The sequence below is a fragment of the Lissotriton helveticus genome, chromosome 2_2, assembly GCF_964261635.1.
Source record: "Lissotriton helveticus chromosome 2_2, aLisHel1.1, whole genome shotgun sequence".
Lineage (NCBI taxonomy): Eukaryota > Metazoa > Chordata > Amphibia > Caudata > Salamandridae > Lissotriton > Lissotriton helveticus.
The window spans coordinates 494,374,866-494,395,829 of NC_136060.1; the positions used below are offsets into that span (position 1 = coordinate 494,374,866).

General features: G+C 45.3%; 1 protein-coding gene and 1 long non-coding RNA gene across 2 annotated transcripts in view; one reads left to right on the forward strand and one right to left on the reverse strand.

Annotated features, from left to right (window-relative positions):
* LOC144821957 (interleukin-12 subunit beta-like) overlaps positions 1 to 17,161 on the forward strand; it is a 55,062-nt gene extending 37,901 nt beyond the window's left edge. Inside the window, exon 6 of the mRNA XM_078679096.1 lies at positions 16,707 to 17,161. Within this exon, the coding sequence (XP_078535222.1) occupies positions 16,707 to 16,727 (21 nt within the window). The 3' untranslated portion in view covers positions 16,728 to 17,161. The remainder of the gene's footprint in view (positions 1 to 16,706) is intronic.
* LOC144821570 (uncharacterized) overlaps positions 1 to 20,964 on the reverse strand; it is a 245,697-nt gene that overhangs the window by 119,627 nt on the left and 105,106 nt on the right. The window contains exon 2 of the long non-coding RNA XR_013608381.1: positions 20,153 to 20,302. This is a non-coding gene — a long non-coding RNA (uncharacterized LOC144821570). The remainder of the gene's footprint in view (positions 1 to 20,152; positions 20,303 to 20,964) is intronic.

Below are 20,964 nucleotides of genomic sequence, written 5' to 3' on the forward strand. Positions count from 1 at the left end.
CGGATTTCCTGAAAAGCAAATGCAATCAAGATTAGACTGTCGCAGCAGTGCTTCGACAGAGACCCCGGCCGCAACCCACCCACGAACAGCAGGAAGCCCCCCAAAACGCTACATTGAGCAAGATGTCTGAAGAAATGGCAAAAAAAAGGCTTTTCCTTAAGGATTTTGTCCAAAACACTTCTATCCGGCATTAGACCTTCCCAGGAATGCCCCAGCCAAGACCCGCCAACCCACCCGCAAAAAAACACGCGGCAACACCCCCAAACAGCGAAAAAGCTAAAATCTCATACTTACAATATCTCTCGGCCTTCGGTCCAAAGTAACGCGCTGTGCAGCTAGGTCATCATCAATCATCATAACTCCTGTTTTCCACCACGGATTTCCTGAAAAGCAAATGCAATCAAGATTAGACTGTCGCAGCAGTGCTTCGACAGAGACCCCGGCCGCAACCCACCCACGAACAGCAGGAAGCCCCCCAAAACGCTACATTGAGCAAGATGTCTGAAGAAATGGCAAAAAAAAAGGCTGTTCCTTATGGATTTTGTCCAAAACACTTGTATCCGGTATTAGACCTTCCCAGGAATGCCCCAGGCAAGACCCGCCAACCCACCCGCAAAAAAACCCCCGACACAACACCCCCAAACAGCGGAAAAGCTAAATCTCATACTTACAATGTCTCTCGGCCTTCGGTCCAAACGCGGCGCTGTGCAGCTAGGTCGTCATCATCATCAATCATCATAACTCCTGTTTTCCACCACGGATTTCCTGAAAAGCAAATGCAATCAAGATTAGACTGTCGCAGCAGTGCTTCGACAGACACCAAAAATTACACACAAACCCCCGGAACCCCGCCAAAGAGCACCTCAAAGGCAAGCAAGTCAGCAAAAACGGCAAGAAATTTCCACCTCATATTTGGTCCAAAACACTTTTGTCCATTATTAGAGCTTCACAGCAATGGGCCCAAAACCGTCAACTCACCCGCAAAGAAGTACAACACCCCCACAAGTGCTGAGTCTTTCTTCATTGTGCGTAATCCAGCACTCTGCTTGGAGGGAAATCGCAGTCTGGAGGAGGAGGATAGAGGAGCATGTTCTTCAGAACTTGTGAACCTGAGGAATGTAGACTGCGGCACCTTCAAATCAATAAGCAAACAAGTGAAGACAGTTCTGATGATGGTCTTGTTTTTGGGATTAGGTGATTAAAGTTTGAATTAAATTAACTGTGCAAAACAAAGAAAGAGAGACACAAAGCACACAGGAATAAAAGTGAATAAGGACGAAAAAGAAAGTTCTTGATTGATTGTCTCATTTTCAGGGCTCGGTGTCAGGGAATAAGAACAAGATTTCGTCATCATACTCTGCGAATTCAGGCTGGATGAGGTCAGTGGCACCGAACAGAGAAAAAATCCCCTCATCTACGTTGCTGTCCTCCTCGTCTTCATGCGGCGTGCTTTCTCGTACTTTGTAATCTGGTGGTATGAGGTGCTGATTCATCTTGATCATTGTCAGCCGCTCCACATTTTTGGGCGAGAGGCGGCTCCGTTTGGGAGTTACAATGCCACCAGCAGCACTGAAAACACGTTCAGAAGACACACTTGCGAGTGGGCAAGACAAATAGTTTATAGCCAGGTTGTAGAGCTGTGGCCACAATTGTTTTTTGCCATGCCAATACTGCAATGGCTCCTCATTAAGAAAGACCACTGTTGAGTCATTCAGATAGTCCTGCACCATCGACTCAAGGTCATCAACTGTTCCTCCACTTTGCTTACTTTTTGCTGTGCTGGGTGTGACATTTTTTCGAGACCCATACCCCATCAAACTTAGCCAATCCTCCTCCCCAGCCACTGTTAGTGTTGTCATTGTGTGTGGTGCAGATGATCCAGTTGCCGGTGTCTTTAACGGCTGAGAGGTCACTTGTGCCCCAGCCACAGGTGCAGAAGTGGATTCTTGTGACTGCGGATGGCCTGCTGATGCTGATGCTGATGTACTGGCTTCTCCTTCAATAACCTGCCGTTCTTTTTCAAACCTCTTGGCTGACCAGGCTAACCAATGTTTGTACTTTTGAACATCTGCATTAGCGAAAGGAAAGAATGCGTTGTCTGCCAGCGCCTTTTTGTAGCGTGGATCCAGAATAGTAGCACAAATGTAATGCTGATCTGAGTTGATGTTTTTAAGACGTTCATCACCACGTAGGCGATGTAATAATTTCTCAGACAAAATGAAATGGGTTTTTTTTTTTTCATCTTTTTGAAACTCAGAAGAAACCGCCATCAGTTGGTGCTCCAGTATGCACAACAATGGGATAGCTTTTCCCAAATTACAGTCCTCCTGGCTGACTGCACGCGTGAAGAACTCAAAAGGACGAAGCATGTCTGTCAGGCTTTTAACTATGGCCCATTGCACCTTACTCATCCGCAGGTCCTCCTTCTGAGATGTAGCCTCTGTCAAGAAATAGTAATCGAGTACCGTATACTGCTCATACAGACGCTCAAGCATGTAGAAGGTTGAGTTCCAACGTGTTGCCACCTCCTGGATGAGTGCTTTCACTGGCATTCCACGTTCAAGTAGCAGTCTCCGCAGATGCTTCCGGGCCTTAAAAGAATGGCTGAAATGGTTGCACATTTTGCGGCAGGTGGCCATTACCTCGAACGCTGGACTCTCTTTATCACTCAAGAATTTTTGAACTACCAGGTTGATACAGTGCGCCAAACACGGCACTCTAACATGGTCACCCTTCGACATGGCCTTAACTACATTGGCGCCATTATCCGTGGAAACATAACCAATCTTGCGTTTTAGGGGGGATAGCATTGTCAAGACCTTTTTGTTAAACTCTTCCAAAAGGTTTTCTGCTGTGTGACTTTTCTCCAAGCCAAACATGGCTAGTGTTGCATGTTTCCGAGCAGCTTTGAAAACTTGGTCCGGGTCAACACCTGCGTTTAGCTTTGCTATAACACCTGAAAAAGAGACCCAGTGTGCAGTGATGCACATGTAATCATCGCCTGGGCCACTGGTCCACATGTCTGTTGTCAGATGTATTGTGTGAACAGCACTCTTCTGCAAAGCTGCCCCAATCGCCTGCAGCACATCTTCATGTAGTGCTGGAACCGCAACTCGGGCAAAATAGAACCGGCTCGGAACCTTCCATTTAGGGCAGAGCGTTGCAACTAATTCAAGAAAACCTACCGCTTCTACAAAAGAAAAAGGTAGAAGGTCCACAGCTAGCATTTTAGCCAGCTTAGTGTTATACAGACGCGTCAGTGGGTGGTTGCGTTCATATGGCACGTCTGAAGTAAGCATTGTTCTAATGTTGGCCTGGACCAAGCATTTACGGGCTGATAATGACTTCGTTGACCCAATTTTGCTCGCTGGTGAACTTTTGTGCGTTGGTGTCTCACTCGCTCCAACACTCTTAGTGTGCCTCACATTGGGTGTGCTGCTGACAGGGGTACTGGGTGTAAGGGAAGTGTTTGACACGTCTTCTTCCTGCTCGTCAACATCAGATGAAACATCAACGTTTCCTTGATTTTGGCCTTTCTTGATCGCAGCTAGGTGCGCAAACCATTGGACAGCGTGCTTTCTCTCAAGATGACCACTCTGGCCGCCGGTACCATAGTTGGTACCTGACTTACCACGACTAACTGCAAGCTTACAAAGGGTACAAATGGCAAACTTTGGATTTTTGGGACAAACAGTAAAGAAGTCCCAAACTGGGGACTTGAAGTGTCTGTGGGACCTGGAGGAGGCGGCGATACTGGTGGTGGTGGTCATGAAGCTAATGCCAGATGAAGTGGAGGATCTGGATTGCCCAACTTTTGTACGTTTTCCACTTTCACCGCCACTAATTAAGGTCGAGGTTGACGCAGGTCTCTTCTTGCCAGAAAGAAATATGGAAGCGGGACGAGTTGGTGTACTACTTAACTCCAATGATTGTGGTGTTTCCACTGCCTCCTCATCGACAACATCATCATCATCATCATCACGCGCAGCAGCTCTTCGGGCTAGGGTCAAAATGTCTGTTTGCTGCATGCCCGCTGGGGCTGCAGTGACCTTTATGATGACTGGGTCGTCGTTGGCAGAGTCTTCATCAGCAGCAGTATCCGCCACTTCTTGTTGAGCCTCATCACACTCCATAAGTCTGAGACTTTGGACGAGCTTCCTTTTACGCTTAAGTACCTTTGTTGGATCATGGTGTGCCTCACTCTCAGACGGCTGTGGTGCTGGTTCCCAAGTTTGATCCGTATCATCAGAAGGAGGTGTGCTTGAAGAGGATGTAGACACCACCCTTGATCTCTTCCTTGCTAGGGTTGTGGAAGACAATGAAGGATCAGCAGGAGGAGTGGCTTCCTCAAATGATACCTCGCCTTGATTGTCGATTTCCTGATGTGCCCCTACTTCGGGAGGAACAACTATTGTGGGCACTTGTGACCCTCCATGCACCTCTGCTTGCGCATCTCCTTGCGCTGCCTCTCCTTCCACATGTACTTGGGCTTGTACTTGCACATGTGATTGTTGTTGCGGCTGTGGTTGTTCAACACTCGTCAGATGAGCTACAACAACCTGTGTTGATTGAGGGACATTGCTGCTGCTTTCTTGCGATGAGCCAACATCACTGGTCGATGGTGATTGAACAACTATACTGGCTGCCTCTGCAGCACTCAAGGGCTTGGACTTAAGTTGGCGTGGTGGTGGTGGTGGCACTGAGCCCAATGGAGCGGGGGTGCTGCTGCCAGCTTGGTCCCCAGCAGATCCCGCTGCTGCTGCTGCAGGCATACTTTTTTTTTACTCCCAAAAAAAGGGGCGGGCGGCACACCAGTCTCCTTGGTAACTTGCTTCTTCTGCTCCTTACTGGCACCTTTCTTGCTAGAGGAGCTACGGGTTACTTTTTTTGGGGCCATCCTCTTCAGAGCAGGTCAGCAGGCAGCAGTTGCACGAGTTGCAGAGGGTTCTGTGTCCAGACGTGACGTCGCGTGACGTTATGCTGCACACACCGCTGCAGGACTTCTTCCTGGCACTGGTGGTTCTCTTGAGTCTTCTTGTGCACCTAAAAGCAATGGAAGACAGAGGAACATCAGTTCAGTTATACACCCCAAAAATTCGACAAAACACAGAAAAATGAGCACAATCCCATGCCATCCTTGATGTTTACATTGAAGACACCCCACAGAAAGACTACGGACATGCAAGTATGCAACACTCACTACCCCTGGGCATAATGGATGAAAAGTAGGCAAAATAAGTGCAGGCCTCAGACACTGCCTCTCCTCAAAATGGCCCCTTACACCCCAGGCACATGTTGCCTGTACCAGCCAGCACTCAAGATGGCCACCACCACCACCACCCACATGGCCAGTCCACATCAACAGTACACCCCCAAAAAACAGAAAAACAGCCAGAAATCACCACAATCCAACGCCATCCATGATGTTTACATTAAAGAGAGTGAGACCACACCACAGGCACACTCAGTCCATGCACCACCCACCACCCCTGGGCAAAAGGCCACACCAGCAGCCCCCCAAAAACGACAAAAAACAATAAAATAAGCCCAATCCCAGCCCATCCATGGCCTCAATGATGTTTAAATTCAAGAAGACACCCCACAGAAAGACTAGGCCAATGCAACACTCACCACCCCTGGGCAAAGGGCCCCACCAGCAGGCCCAAAAAAACGACAAAAAACAATAAAATCAGCACAATCCCAGCCCATCCATGGCCTCAATGGTGTTTAAATTCAAGAAGACACCCCTCAGAAACACTAGGCCCATGCAACACTCACTACCCCTGGGCATAATGGATGAAAAGTAGGCAAAATAAGTGCAGGCCTCAGACACTGCCTCTCCTCAAAATGGCCCCTTACACCCCAGGCACATGTTGCCTGTACCAGCCAGCACTCAAGATGGCCACCACCACCACCCACATGGCCAGTCCACATCAACAGTACACCCCCAAAAAACAGAAAAACAGCCAGAAATCACCACAATCCAACGCCATCCATGATGTTTACATTAAAGAGAGTGAGACCACACCACAGGCACACTCAGTCCATGCACCACCCACCACCCCTGGGCAAAAGGCCACACCAGCAGCCCCCCAAAAACGACAAAAAACAATAAAATCAGCACAATCCCAGCCCATCCATGGCCTCAATGGTGTTTAAATTCAAGAAGACACCCCTCAGAAACACTAGGCCCATGCAACACTCACTACCCCTGGGCATAATGGATGAAAAGTAGGCAAAATAAGTGCAGGCCTCAGACACTGCCTCTCCTCAAAATGGCCCCTTACACCCCAGGCACATGTTGCCTGTACCAGCCAGCACTCAAGATGGCCACCACCACCACCCACATGGCCAGTCCACATCAACAGTACACCCCCAAAAAACAGAAAAACAGCCAGAAATCACCACAATCCAACGCCATCCATGATGTTTACATTAAAGAGAGTGAGACCACACCACAGGCACACTCAGTCCATGCACCACCCACCACCCCTGGGCAAAAGGCCACACCAGCAGCCCCCCAAAAACGACAAAAAACAATAAAAAAGCCCAATCCCAGCCCATCCATGGCCTCAATTATGTTTAAATTCAAGAAGACACCCCACAGAAAGACTAGGCCCATGCAACACTCACCACCCCTGGGCAAAGGGCCCCACCAGCAGGCCCAAAAAAACGACAAAAAACAATAAAATCAGCACAATCCCAGCCCATCCATGGCCTCAATGGTGTTTAAATTCAAGAAGACACCCCTCAGAAACACTAGGCCCATGCAACACTCACTACCCCTGGGCATAATGGATGAAAAGTAGGCAAAATAAGTGCAGGCCTCAGACACTGCCTCTCCTCAAAATGGCCCCTTACACCCCAGGCACATGTTGCCTGTACCAGCCAGCACTCAAGATGGCCACCACCACCACCCACATGGCCAGTCCACATCAACAGTACACCCCCAAAAAACAGAAAAACAGCCAGAAATCACCACAATCCAACGCCATCCATGATGTTTACATTAAAGAGAGTGAGACCACACCACAGGCACACTCAGTCCATGCACCACCCACCACCCCTGGGCAAAAGGCCACACCAGCAGCCCCCCAAAAACGACAAAAAACAATAAAATCAGCACAATCCCAGCCCATCCATGGCCTCAATGGTGTTTAAATTCAAGAAGACACCCCTCAGAAACACTAGGCCCATGCAACACTCACTACCCCTGGGCATAATGGATGAAAAGTAGGCAAAATAAGTGCAGGCCTCAGACACTGCCTCTCCTCAAAATGGCCCCTTACACCCCAGGCACATGTTGCCTGTACCAGCCAGCACTCAAGATGGCCACCACCACCACCCACATGGCCAGTCCACATCAACAGTACACCCCCAAAAAACAGAAAAACAGCCAGAAATCACCACAATCCAACGCCATCCATGATGTTTACATTAAAGAGAGTGAGACCACACCACAGGCACACTCAGTCCATGCACCACCCACCACCCCTGGGCAAAAGGCCACACCAGCAGCCCCCCAAAAACGACAAAAAACAATAAAAAAGCCCAATCCCAGCCCATCCATGGCCTCAATTATGTTTAAATTCAAGAAGACACCCCACAGAAAGACTAGGCCCATGCAACACTCACCACCCCTGGGCAAAGGGCCCCACCAGCAGGCCCAAAAAAACGACAAAAAACAATAAAATCAGCACAATCCCAGCCCATCCATGGCCTCAATGGTGTTTAAATTCAAGAAGACACCCCTCAGAAACACTAGGCCCATGCAACACTCACTACCCCTGGGCATAATGGATGAAAAGTAGGCAAAATAAGTGCAGGCCTCAGACACTGCCTCTCCTCAAAATGGCCCCTTACACCCCAGGCACATGTTGCCTGTACCAGCCAGCACTCAAGATGGCCACCACCACCACCCACATGACCAGTCCACATCAACAGTACACCCCCAAAAAACAGAAAAACAGCCAGAAATCACCACAATCCAATGCCATCCATGATGTTTACATTAAAGAGAGTGAGACCACACCACAGGCACACTCAGTCCATGCACCACCACCCCTGGGCAAAAGGCCACACCAGCAGCCCCCCAAAAAAGACAAAAAACAATAAAATAAGCACAATCCCAGCCCATCCATGGCCTCAATTATGTTTACATTTAAGAAGACACCCCACAGAAAGACTAGGCCCATGCAACACTCACCACCCCTGGGCAAAGGGCCCCACCAGCAGTCCCAAAAAAAAGACAAAAATCAGCACAATCCCAGCCCATCCATGGCCTAAATGGTGTTTAAATTCAACAAAACAGTTGTATCATGCACCCCTAACCAACCCTGGTCCTACTGGATACTGTGGCTACCCACAATATAATTTATTTAATGTTCTGAAAAAGTTCCAAATTTTTACTTGCAGCAACTGTAATGCCCCAAACAAACTTACTTGTGAAAGTTGATTTCTAATCCAAAAGTGATCCAAAGACAGTCAAAAAGGCCTCAAATCCAAATATCCAGCAGCACCCACAAAAAGTAATCCTTCCAGCTCCAGATCCAAATGAAAGTGACCAGGAGATGGACAAAGCACTGGGAGGAGCCTGCTGGACAGGAACAGGAAGTTGGAGACTGTGGGGCACTTCCTTCCTCCCCCCCCCAAAATGGACTCCTTGCAAAAAAAAAAGGCCATGCAAATGTCAACCTGAGGAGTGATTCTGATAAAAATCATAATTTTCTGAAGGTTTATCCTGTTTGCTGGTGATTTTCTTGTGCGAAATTGCAAAATCTCTATTTCGCAAGTGCGAGATTGTTCCTTTCCGCCGCAACTACGTGTTCGCAATTGCGAACTCTCGCGAGGTGTGCTGTGCAAGGTGGCAAGCCGCGAGTACGTATTCGCGGGCGACAAACTCCCGCGGGAACACGCAGCAAGATCTAAAATGGCGCGTCACTCGCAAAGAAAAACAACTCGGCAAACGCTAATATGACGGAAAGTGAACGCCGTGCACCACGCCGCGCGCCGCAACCAAGCAAAAAATCCGCCGCGAGCGGATTCACGGATTTTCGACAAATTCGCGAGCGTTCGCGGATTGCGGATTTGCCGAAAATCCGAAAAATCCGCGAGCGGAGCGGATTTTACGCCCATGCTTAAGCTCCAACAGCATGGTGAAATTTGAGCTGGAGTGGGGGATATGGAGGGGAAACAACCTTTCACTACGCGGTCAAAACATCGCAATACATTCACCACGCAGTTTTACAACGCAAGTCGTTACCACGACTTGCACTGGAGGGCGCTATAGACTAAGGAATAGTGTGATTTACTATTCCAACACCTTGCCTACTGTACGTAGGCTGGAGTTGGAATAGGAAATGATACTATTCCTAAGTCCAGCACCCTACAGCCAAGTCGTGGTAACGACTTGCGTTGTAAAAGCTGCGTTGTGATGTACCGCGATCATTTTGATCGCGTTGTAACGTCATACATCCATATGGAGTAGCCTCTTTTCCTTGACATGGAGGTAGGAAGTATTAAGATGTCCCCAGACCCCTCTGCACCATAGAGAGGTGCGGAAACACACTGAGAGTTAAAAATATTTAAGAGAATGGGAAATGGTCCCTTTCCCCACAGCTCTCTGTAAATTAAAAACTGCACCAGTCTTAAGTTTTGAATTGTTAAGCTGCAGGTTGCTAGGAGCTCATGGACTTGAAAATAGATCCTAATAGCTGAAGTTGCTTATGCTGCTGAGCGATTGGCCTTTTATTAAAAGCTTGGAAGGGTTTTATTTTACCTGACCCATTCGCCATGATGTGCGACTTCCCAAAGTTTGTTACCAGATCTAAACTGCTCATAAAGGAGACAAAGTGGTGAACTTGTGCCCGAACGGAGATCGAGGTTCATGCCAGTAAGACCGCGTTGTAGGCGTACAATAGCGTGGGCATCTGATTGTGAGCAATCTTAGTGGTATCTATAGGGGCTGAGATCAGGAAGGGACACGCACCATTCATGTCGCTAATAAAAGTAACAGGACCAAAATACACCCTTGTCGCACCGCTCGTGCAAGGAAGAATACACTTGACATCTCACCGTTTGGGCCATAAAGTAAGTTCGCAGCTAGTTTTTAGTGTAAAGAATGCAAGAAGCTCACTAATGCCTCCTGCACCCCAAGATCCAATAATATCACCGGTTCTCTTGAGCCCATGCTGTAAGGCAATTACAAACAACCCTACCAATTATTTTGACTGTCCTATCAATGAAGGAAATAGGGCAGTCACATTTGGACGACATTAGATCTCCTTTACTGAAGATGGGTACAATGGCAGATAGGGCCCATGAGCAAGGAATGTTACTGCTCAAGGAGTGACTGAAATCGTTGGTGATCAGAGGTCCCCATAGATCAATGTTGCACTTTATGAGGTCAATCTTTAACTTGTCAAGTCCATGGGCATGCGCACCTCAACTCTGATGAATCGCAGCCACCACTTCCAGCAGTGATACCAAAAATGGTGACGAATGGGATAATCTATATGCAAAAGTTCACCCATGCTCTCTTTTTCCTCCATATAGTAGATGGCACTAAAACGCGAAGCCCATTCAAGATGTTAGAGCTCAGGAGTGGGCTATCCAGAGCGTTCTTTTGCCTGATCTTCTTAACTGTATCCCAAAACTCCTTACTATTTTCTTCTACTGCAGTGTGTTCCAAAAGCACCTGGTCCCTCTTGTGTAGTATATCCTTCCTTGCCTTCAAGGTGTTTTATAAAACTTCCGAGCTGCTCAAACTTCGTCCCAATCTATAGGACAAGCTACAAGGGCCTTCCTTAATCTATGGTTGGGTTCCAAGCAGTGCCTAACAAGCCACAAAGCCCCCTCACCCCCCGATTAGGCTGCAAAAAGTGTCTGATACCCTGGCTTAATCTTTTGTAGCTTACTTACATCTGACAGACAACTGAGGAACAGTCCAAATTGTGTTTTCAATAATGTGGCCAAGGTGTCCCCTGGTTCCTTTAAATGCCAGATAAGCCCAAGACCGTCGGTGGAGTGCTGTGTAACAGAAATTGCTTTGACAGGGTGATATATACCCATATACACCAAAGCACCCCTGCTCCCCTATTTATGGATTATACACAAATATTTTCTACCCATAGAGGGTATTTTTAGTCGCCCACTTTCTCTCGAGAATGACTCTTTTTCTTTTCCACACTCTGATACTTCCACACCACCATACTATTCATGCTGCACGCCGATGTTACTGGGATTTGAGATTTTCTTTCCAGTTCATTGCATTTGTAAGCCACAATTAGCCACTTTGAAGTGTTATCTTCATCCAATGGCCACTTACACCCTCACAACTTTTCTCAAATCCTCTACTCCTTGGTCCTCTCCTGCTTTTCAGCTACCCCAGAACTACCCACTTCCTCTCTTAGCTGTCCTCATCCACATTGGACAGATAGGTGTCAATTCTTTACAGCATGATTTACCCTTTTTGTCACCAACCTTCCTAAATGCTATCAGATTTCTGGTTCCACCAAACCACCAATCCATTACTGACTATTATTCTTATGGCAATGGTATGTTCTGAAATCTAATGCAGAATTCCACTACACGTAGCTGAAGACATGAGTTGGTTTTTGCTTCCCAATTTTGACTCAATAACAATAGTTGTTATTAACTCTTTCTCCTCCCTGCAAACGACATAACCAATGTAATCAATTGACTCCTGTCAAAACATACATTTTTCTCTTTGTGAGTAATGAACCCTTTCCTCCTGAAAGCACTTAATGCTTAACCTATCTCCTATTCTGCTCATTGATATCCCATCAGAATACATGTATGACAGTATGAATAAATTGTACCCGAGCATACTGCTGGACAAGTAATCAATAATCTTCTGAATTTCATCTTAGTTAGATATGCCTTAGGGCAAAAGGCATCCTATAAAACTGAAACAAAGCCTGAGAAGTTAGACATAATGTATTCCTTAGTCTGTCAGGATGCAAACAGATATAGGGGTACTCTAATAAGGATTGGGGGTGATAAAGGCACTGACATATTCCATAAACTGAATCATCTCACCGAATATTCGAGTTGGATTTCAATCAACAAAGACCAATGCAGTACACTCAGATCTACACGCAATCTTAACTCTTTAGAGAGTTTTCTTGTGACCACAATGGGATGCATTCATTCAATTGATTTAACACCTTGAACGCTATGGGGATTTTTCTCCTGTGCTGGAATTTTGCAGATACCACTATTCATGACGAGCTGGGCTCGTCATCAGCGTAGCAGGAGGCTACTGCATGACGAGCCCAGCTCGTCATGAGCATGGAAGGGGTTAAACAACTTCTTTAACTCTACCTTAGTATCTACTCACTGGGGCATTATAGCATATGTGCAAGACAGGCATCAATACAGCCTTGACCATGATACAAATCTTTTGAGAAACCATAGCTCTTCCTTATTGACACTGAGGTAAATATCTTCACATTCCTGCAGTTCATCACAGCAGAAATTTTAGCTCCCAGCCATTACACTGATTCACCTGTAGATGACCCTTAGCATCAGATGAATGGACCAACTCTCATCAAATTACCCACACACATAAATGCCTCAGCAATTCCCTACAGTCATTGTTTTAGGCAAATGTCACAGAATGTAGATGCAATAGGTACACAACATCCTTGGTTTTAAAGATGCAGAATTCCAATACTAATATGCAGTATTATGTGTGACTTGGCCACAACCCGTTTTGAAGAAGATATTCTACCCATCACCTTAATCTAAACAATCCTTCCATGCCCTCCTGTTCGACATCACCCAATCTTTTACCAGGCTACTGTAAATGACAAGCATGACTTGCAAAGAGTCTGGTCTATGTTATCATCCCAGCAAGAGCAGACACACTTGTTCTCTTCTGCTTGATGAGGAAGCACAGAGAGGCACACAAGTATTGCTCACACAGCAGCAGAGCCTGTTCACACTCAACCATAGGACCTGCCTCAGGAATTAGGTTTAAATGCATGAGGATTGCTGCCCTCATGGGCCACTTTGCCAATTACGATAGCGAAGTTCCTAAGTTGTTACACAAGCAAACAGAATGGTCTAATGGCCATAGATCTGATCACATGGTGGTTTCATTTTAACCCTCAGTGCACTGCAGTAAGGCACACTGCTATGAACAAAGAAAACAAACAACTTACTTCTCTTAGTATGTCCAATGCACTAAGTCCCCACTAGAATGTACCATCCAGTATAGATTCACAGAGTGAAGATCTACAATAAAGTAGTGGTAAATTGTCACTAATAGCCCTTCAGCTTTTCCTTTAGTTACTCAGTGTACTGACAGTTCATTGTTGAAGTGTAGCTCTCCCCGAGTTGTCGGTCCACCTCATGGCCACTGTATTTAAGAAGTATTTTTCAATACTTCTTAAGTACTGAGTTGTATTGCTCTTACAAGCACTGGTTACACTGCAACAGCACCACACTGAATAGAGGAACCACTGACGGAAATGGAAAGGCCTTGGCTGGCCACAAATAAATAACAGAACAGAAAATAAGCATAAAATATCCAACACAGCACCCAGGCACTTAAGCAGACGGGAAAATGGAGTCAATAAGAGACATCACAATGCTGCTAAAGAGTCCAACATTAAATAACTTGCAGCCTGTCTGTGAGGTTGAAGAAGAAGGTTTATGGGTTATCGTAAACGAGTGGTAGAAAAGAAACGACCACCAAGAAGAAGTGGCCCGCTGACCTGATGTATACGAGGAAGTAGAGACGGATGCTAGATTCTTGAGGGGGGAAGTGAGGATGTGTTGAGCTAAGGAGTACAAGGGTATCGAACCTTGATGCCCAACACAGTCGTTGATGTCATGAGTCTGTTATTATGTTTAATAATATCACCACACATAACAGATAATAGAGAAGTTAAAGATGTAAAGAATCTAGATTTGGAAGAAAATTTGCAACAGACTAACTATTCTCTATGACTTGGTAAACTTGGAAAGGTTTCCACAGCACTTTCATGACTGAGCCCCTGTTACTTTTATTTTTTTCCCAAAAACCAAACCCCTCAGGTATCTCTTACTGTGGTTTAATTTAGTTCTTAAGTCCTGGCATTTCAAAATCTGCTGTTGTGTAGGAGCACCAACACCATAGCTGGGTAGAGTTGTGCTATAAATGTGAAATAAATGCCATTTCAGGCACAGCTGCCTCCCCCAGGCCTCAGACCAGGTTTTACTCTCTTCATGTGCTCCTTGCTGGCACCTTTTATCAATCAAAGTCCCAGTTTTACTATTCATGACGATTTCAATTCTCACCTGAAAAATCCCCAGGACCCAGAAGCTACTAACCTTCTAGGCTCCAACAGGCTTCCCACAACTTTTTAAAGATGCCACAGATCGGCTGCACACACTCTCAAACCCATCGCTAGCAAGCATCATTTTATTAGTGTCGAAAGGCCTTTTCCTCCTTTGCGGTCACATCACGCAGCTGTCCCTGTCTTTTAACACCCTTATCACTCAAAATACATTTAAAAATACTATTCTTCTGTCTCTAACCTGCTCTTGGGCTAAAATGAACCGAGATAGCTTTACTGGGGCGTCGGACCTAGGTATCTTGTTTTACTCTGTTAATGTTATCGCTAAATGCAAAGGCATTTAATAATTGGATATCGAATACACATGACATCATAGCGCCCAAAGACGTGGCCCTCTCTGCTCTCTTATATACGGAAAAACTCCGAACCACCAAAACAATCTTTTGGTGGTTCTGAGTTTTTCAGTAAATAACATTAATGTAGCGCCCCTGAGGTGATTACGAGTTGATGCAGTGGATTCTAAGTAGCAGAGAGTGCCTCCCGATGCAATAAAATGAGCTTCGCTGACTATCACAGTTAAATACACATTAAGCACAAAGATGCAGCTCAGTTTAGCATGGGCGCTACAAAAGGGGTAAGTAATATAAAAAGGAACACTAACTAGAGCCTGCATTTAAATAACATGATGTGTTAAAAATCTAGGGCCTCATTTACGCTTGGCCAGGTATAATGTATGCAGTGGGGCGTTCCCCCGCAGAAAGCCTTGTAGAAGTGACGCAGTGAAATCTGTGAGATTTCACTGCGTCACTTCTAAGACGCCGTTGCGTCAAAATCTTGTGCCTGCCTCACAGCAGGCGTAAGACTGACGCAGGCCCTTTCACATGGGGCTTGCCCCATGTGAGAGGACGGATTGCTGGAGTTGCGTCACTTTTGTGACACACTCCAGCAATGCGTCACTTTTGCGCTTACAGATACGTCAGAAATACTGACGTATCTGTAACTCCTTGCGACATGATGCGTCATACTGTAAATATGACGCATCAGGTACGTCGCAAGGAGTGCGCACTGAGAAGTGACGCATCGCTGCTTTCCCTTTTGCGTCATTTCTCATAAGAGAGGCCCCTAGTACTTCTAAATAGCGGAAATCACTCTTGACTTTTCACGCTCATCCGAGGGAACTGTTTCTAAAATCGCTACAACTTTTTGGTCATATCTCAAAATTCCTTCCATTCCTGCCTCTGCGTGATCCGAGATGGTGTGCACACGTTAGGCCCTGATGGCGGAGATGAGCGCATTTCATGAAATCTTCCTTCGATCTAAATGTATTTCTGCTGGTCAGTACTTTTATCCCTCGCTTGGAGTGTAGCACAAAACACGACCCTTTTCTTTATCTCGATTATTTTACAGGATATTAAAACTATTATCAATAAATAGTAGCGCTCAAGGCCTATTGAACAACTACGCTTGAGTTTTCTCACTAAAACCAAGGCTCCTGGAAATGTCAGTGTATTTATGTTGCGCTATGTGTCGCTCAAAACTGCTCTTGGCACTGGTGAGTCACAAAATGTTAAAAGAATGAATAGTAAGGGAAGGAGAGATGTGAGAGGTACAGAGGGACAGGTAAAGGAGATAGGAAAGCAAGAGGGTGTGAGGACCCACAGGCCCTAGAAAAATGTACTGGAGAAACTAACATTCAAAACTCTTGAACGGTCGAGTTCTTGGGGCTTCTTGAACTGCTGAGGCCCAGAAGAGAGAGGACAACAGGGCAAGCTTACTGTTTTTTGCCGCCCTCCCCCTTTTGCCGCACTAGGCGGCCGCCTAGTCTGGCCTAATGGTAGAAACGGTCCTGCCCCTGAGAAACCACTGAGTTAAAATACAATTTCACTCGAATAACAAGTAAAACACTAAGGAATGTGTGTCAATAAAGAACCTATTATTGTAAATATTTTATCTTGGGCTCAATTATTTTGATGAGCAAGTATGGTTCTATTTATTAAATGTCAATGGTTTCCGCTGTTGGTGTTGCATTGGTGTGCAAGAACTGATGTCTTCCATTTTGAAAGACTGTCTATGTAATAGTCATGAGTGAAGTGGCACAGTGCCATGGATTCTCCTTCAACACATGGGTGTGAAAAATCTGTCACACACTGAGATTGTGTGATCCCCAAGGTTCAGATGGCATGCATTGCACCGGTGACTGTAATCAAGTAATTTGCATCAGCACTTGATCCCTAACTAAAAAAAGAAGTTTGCACTAGGTAGTCAGTGCAAAAGGTGGTGTAAAATTGCCTGATCATCAGTGCCAAATTACGAAGTTGAAGATGCAAGGCATGTTTTATAAATGTTTGTGGTTGGCTTGTGCATTTCTCTGGTAATCCATGTACTGCTTTCTTTTCACAGACCAGAAGACGAACATATTAAGTAAGCAGCAGAAACACCATGAAGAAATTAAGTGGAGATGAAATGGAAGCTGGCCTTTGGATTAGGGATTGGTCTTTTTCTCCTAGGCGGGGCGCCATCTTCTGTGGGACTCTAAAATGTAACCTCGCTCACGACTCATGATGTCTCAAGCTTTCTTCAGGCTCAGAATGTAAGGCCCTCAAGCCCAATCTTATCTGGACCAAATTAGCACAGACCGCAATACAGACTGAAACTCAACACAAATTCTTAAAACGCAAGCATGTCCTGTCGCCCAAGCTGCCTTTTCTTCTGACCTGAAAATAACAGTGATCCTCAGATATTTTCTCTCAATCTGACAACCTATTCTCCTAGCACGCACTGAATATAGGCTGAATGGATTGCATACTCACAGTAGGTGCTCCATTTCATCCATAGGTAATGATCTAATAACTTTAAAATACCAAAGAATGATAAAAGGCAAATTGTCCTTCTGAATTGAATTTTCTTCCTGACCTGCACACCCCCAGATTTTTAGCCTTCGGGCTCATGAGAATAAAGACCTTTGTTGCAAATAATGTTCATGAAATACAACTAGAAAAGTATAGGAAGTTTTTTTCTTTCCTTGGTGAAAAAAGTTTAAAATTAAACTGCAACAACAAAAAGCGGCGACCCCACTGTGTTCCAGGGCACCCCCACCAATGGTGTCACCAGCAGTGTTTATTGTATGGTGCTGGCATTCAGTAGTTATTGTATGGTGCTGGCATTCAGTAGTTATTGTATGGTGCTGGCATTCAGTAGTTATTGTATGGTGCTGGCATTCAGTAGTTATTGTATGGTGCTTGCATTCAGTAGGGAAGGGCTGTAAAACCAATGGATAACATGGTTCTCTTTGAGGTTGCAACTTTGAGGTAATAAGGGCTCTCCGGCCATCGCATTACAATGACATGATCTAGGAGGCCTGCAGCCGTGAGTCCATCTCATTGCAATGACGTCTGACAGGCATGTAGCTGAGAGTCCATCTCATCGTGATGACATGTCTAACAGACATGCAGATGAGAGGCAATCTCATCGCGATGACATGTATAACAGGCATGCAGCTGCGAGTTCATCTCATTGCGATGACATGTCTAACAAGCATGCACCTGAGAGTGCATCTCATCGCAATAACATTGTCTAACAGGCATGCAGCTGAGAGTCCATTTCATTGCGTTGGCCTGTCTAACAGGCAGGCAGCTGAGAGTCCATCACATTGAGATGACATGTTTAACAGACATGCCGGTGAGAATCCATCTCATCGCAATGACATGTCTAACAAGCATGCAGGTAAGAGTCCATCTCATCGAGATGAAATGTCTAACAGGCATGCACCTGAGAGTCCATTTCATCGTGATGAAATGTCTAACAGGCCTGCACCTGAGAGTCCATCTCATCGCAATGACATGTCTAACAGACATGCAACGGATATTCCATCTTGTTGCGATGAAATGTGGTCTAACAACCATGCAGTGGACTTCCATCTTGTTGCGATGACATATGGACTAACAGGCATGCAGCTGAGAGTCCATCTTATTGGAATGACTTGTACAACAGTTATGCAGCTGAGAGTCAATCTCATCGCGATGACATGTCACATGTATTTGAGAGTCCATCTCATTGTGAGGACATGTCTGACAGGCATGCTGCTGAGAGTACATCTGTTTGCGATGACATAAGGTCTAACAGGCATGCAGCTGAGAGTCCATCGCATTACAATGACATGGTCTAACGGGCATGCAGCTGAGAGTCCATCTCATTGTGATGATATGTCTAACAGCCATGCAGCTGAGAGTCAATCTTATCGCGATGACATGTCTAACAGGCATGCAGCTGAGAGTTCATCTCATTGTGATGGCATGTCTAACAGGCATGGAGCTAAGAGTCCATCTTGCTGCAATGACACAAGGACTAACAGGCATGCAGATAAGAGTCCATCTCATTGTGACAACATGTCTAACAGGCATGCAGCGGAGAGTTCATCTCATTGCGATGGCATGTCTAACAGGCATGCAGCTGAGAGTGTATCTCGTTGCAATGACACGAGGTCTAACAGGCATGCAGCTGAAAGACCATCTCATTGTGATGACATGTCTAACAGGCATGCAGCTGAGAGTCCAACTCATCACGATGACAGGTGGACTAACAGGCATGCAGCGGAGATTCCATCTTTTTGCAATATGTGGACTAACAGGCATGCAGCGGGGAGTCCATCTTATTGGGATGAATTGTCTAACAGGCATGCAGTTGAGAGCCCATCTAGTTGCGATGACATGTGATCTAACAGCAATGCAGCAGAGATTCCATCTCATTGCGATGACATGTGGACTAACAGACATGCAGCTGAGAGTCCATCTCATTGCAATGAGATGTTGTATTACAGGCATGCAGCTGAGAATCCATCTTTTTACAATGAGAAGTGCTCTAACAGGCATGCAGCTGAGAGTTCATGCCATTGCGCTGATATGTGGTTTGACAGGCATGCAGCTGAGAGCTCATCTTATTGGAATGAGATGTTGTATAACAGGCATGCAGCTTAGAGTGCATCTCATTGGAATGACAGGCAAGCAGCTGACAGTCCGTCTCATTGCACTGAGATGTGGTATTGCAGGAATGCGACTGAGTCCTTTTTTTAGCATTGACCTATGGTCTAGTAGGAAAGCAGCTGAGAGGATGGAGTTTCCTGCAATATATTAACAACTTATCCACGTTTACAAATTGTAAGGTTCTGACGAGCTCATATTCTCCTCACAATTATACATTCCTTTGCCTGCTAGTGTTGGGTATGCTTGGAAACCCAATCAATGCTTTTATTACAACTACCAATTTAGTGCCATTCCTCGTTTTATCTATAAGAAGATTGTGCATGAGGCCATTCTCCTGAAGGGTAGAGCTTGCAAATCAGCACTGTGTTTGTACCCAGAGATTCTTAAGACTGAGATCCCAATATAATCGTCTGTTTCGCAGCATCCTCTGGTCTTCCGGAAGAAATACAAGGGGTGTGCCTGTACGTCATTGGCTAAGCTCGAGTTAGTCATCGTGGCCTTTAAAGGTCTGCACAGTTAAAGGCCTTTGTACGCGGTTGATGCAGTCTACACAGCCACTAGTAGTTTTAGCTTCTGGATGTACTCTCCAAAAGACATAGGCTGTGTTAAGTGAAGTCTACTGGAGCATTGGGGAAGGCTTAGATTAAATGCCTTTCTAGGAAAATTAGTTCTGAACTGGACAGCATCAGAAAATTACCTATATTACATAAAAAAGGGTTATAAGAACCTTTTGTCAGTGGTTAATATTTATTATGTATTAAAATATTTAATTATTCTGTAATTATATTTTTTTATATTTCACAAACCTGGACCATATTTCTGCATGAAAAACATTATTAAAGTTTCTATTTACCATATATGTTTTACCTTTCTTTTTTGTATATTCAAGTTGAATATGTCAGGGTTCCATCCACACTTTTCAATTTCTGTAGACCCCTCCAGTTTTCTATCAGCCCTAAAATTGAAAGTCTTCTGTGCTCTGCAGAGCATCCCCTTCTTCCTGTTTTCCCAAGGCTCCTGTAATTCCATAATTGGAAATGTTTAAAATACGGTAATTTACATGGTGGATGCACCCACATGGTTAGTCCTCAGAAACACACAGAACTCGTAAATATAGACATTTTTAAGGAAGATCTGCATGAACAATACAAGATGATAAGCTTGCTGTAAGGCACTCATCAGAGGGCAAAATGTACTAATTACGTAAAAGGAATTGCACAATTGCAAGAATTTTAAAAGGGGACAGTTGAGGGGCGGTCTTCATTTCACCCTCAGTGACAAGATGGGTTCTGTGAACTCCTGGTGTAGTGTCTGTGTTCAGTCACTGCTCAACTATGATTGAATGCCTAAATGAATTCAGTGGTGCCTTCACCGATGAATGTGTCTCACAAGGCAGTGCCCATCCCCCCTCAAGCAGCTCTGTACTTTTCAACTTTGTTTCAACAATCAGATTTTAACACAATGGTACCTTTAGAAGCAGTAAATCCCAAAGTTCAAAGCCCAGAAATGGGATTATCCAGTGTTTGGAAAAAGGGAAATATGTGTGGAGACCTTCTGACAGCCATGGTTCATGGTCATTTGAGAAGTTTGGGGAAAGGATGCTGAAGCAGAGCTCAAGTTCTCAGGGGCCAATTCACAGAACTAACTTAAGACAAAATCCTACACTTACTACTTTTGGT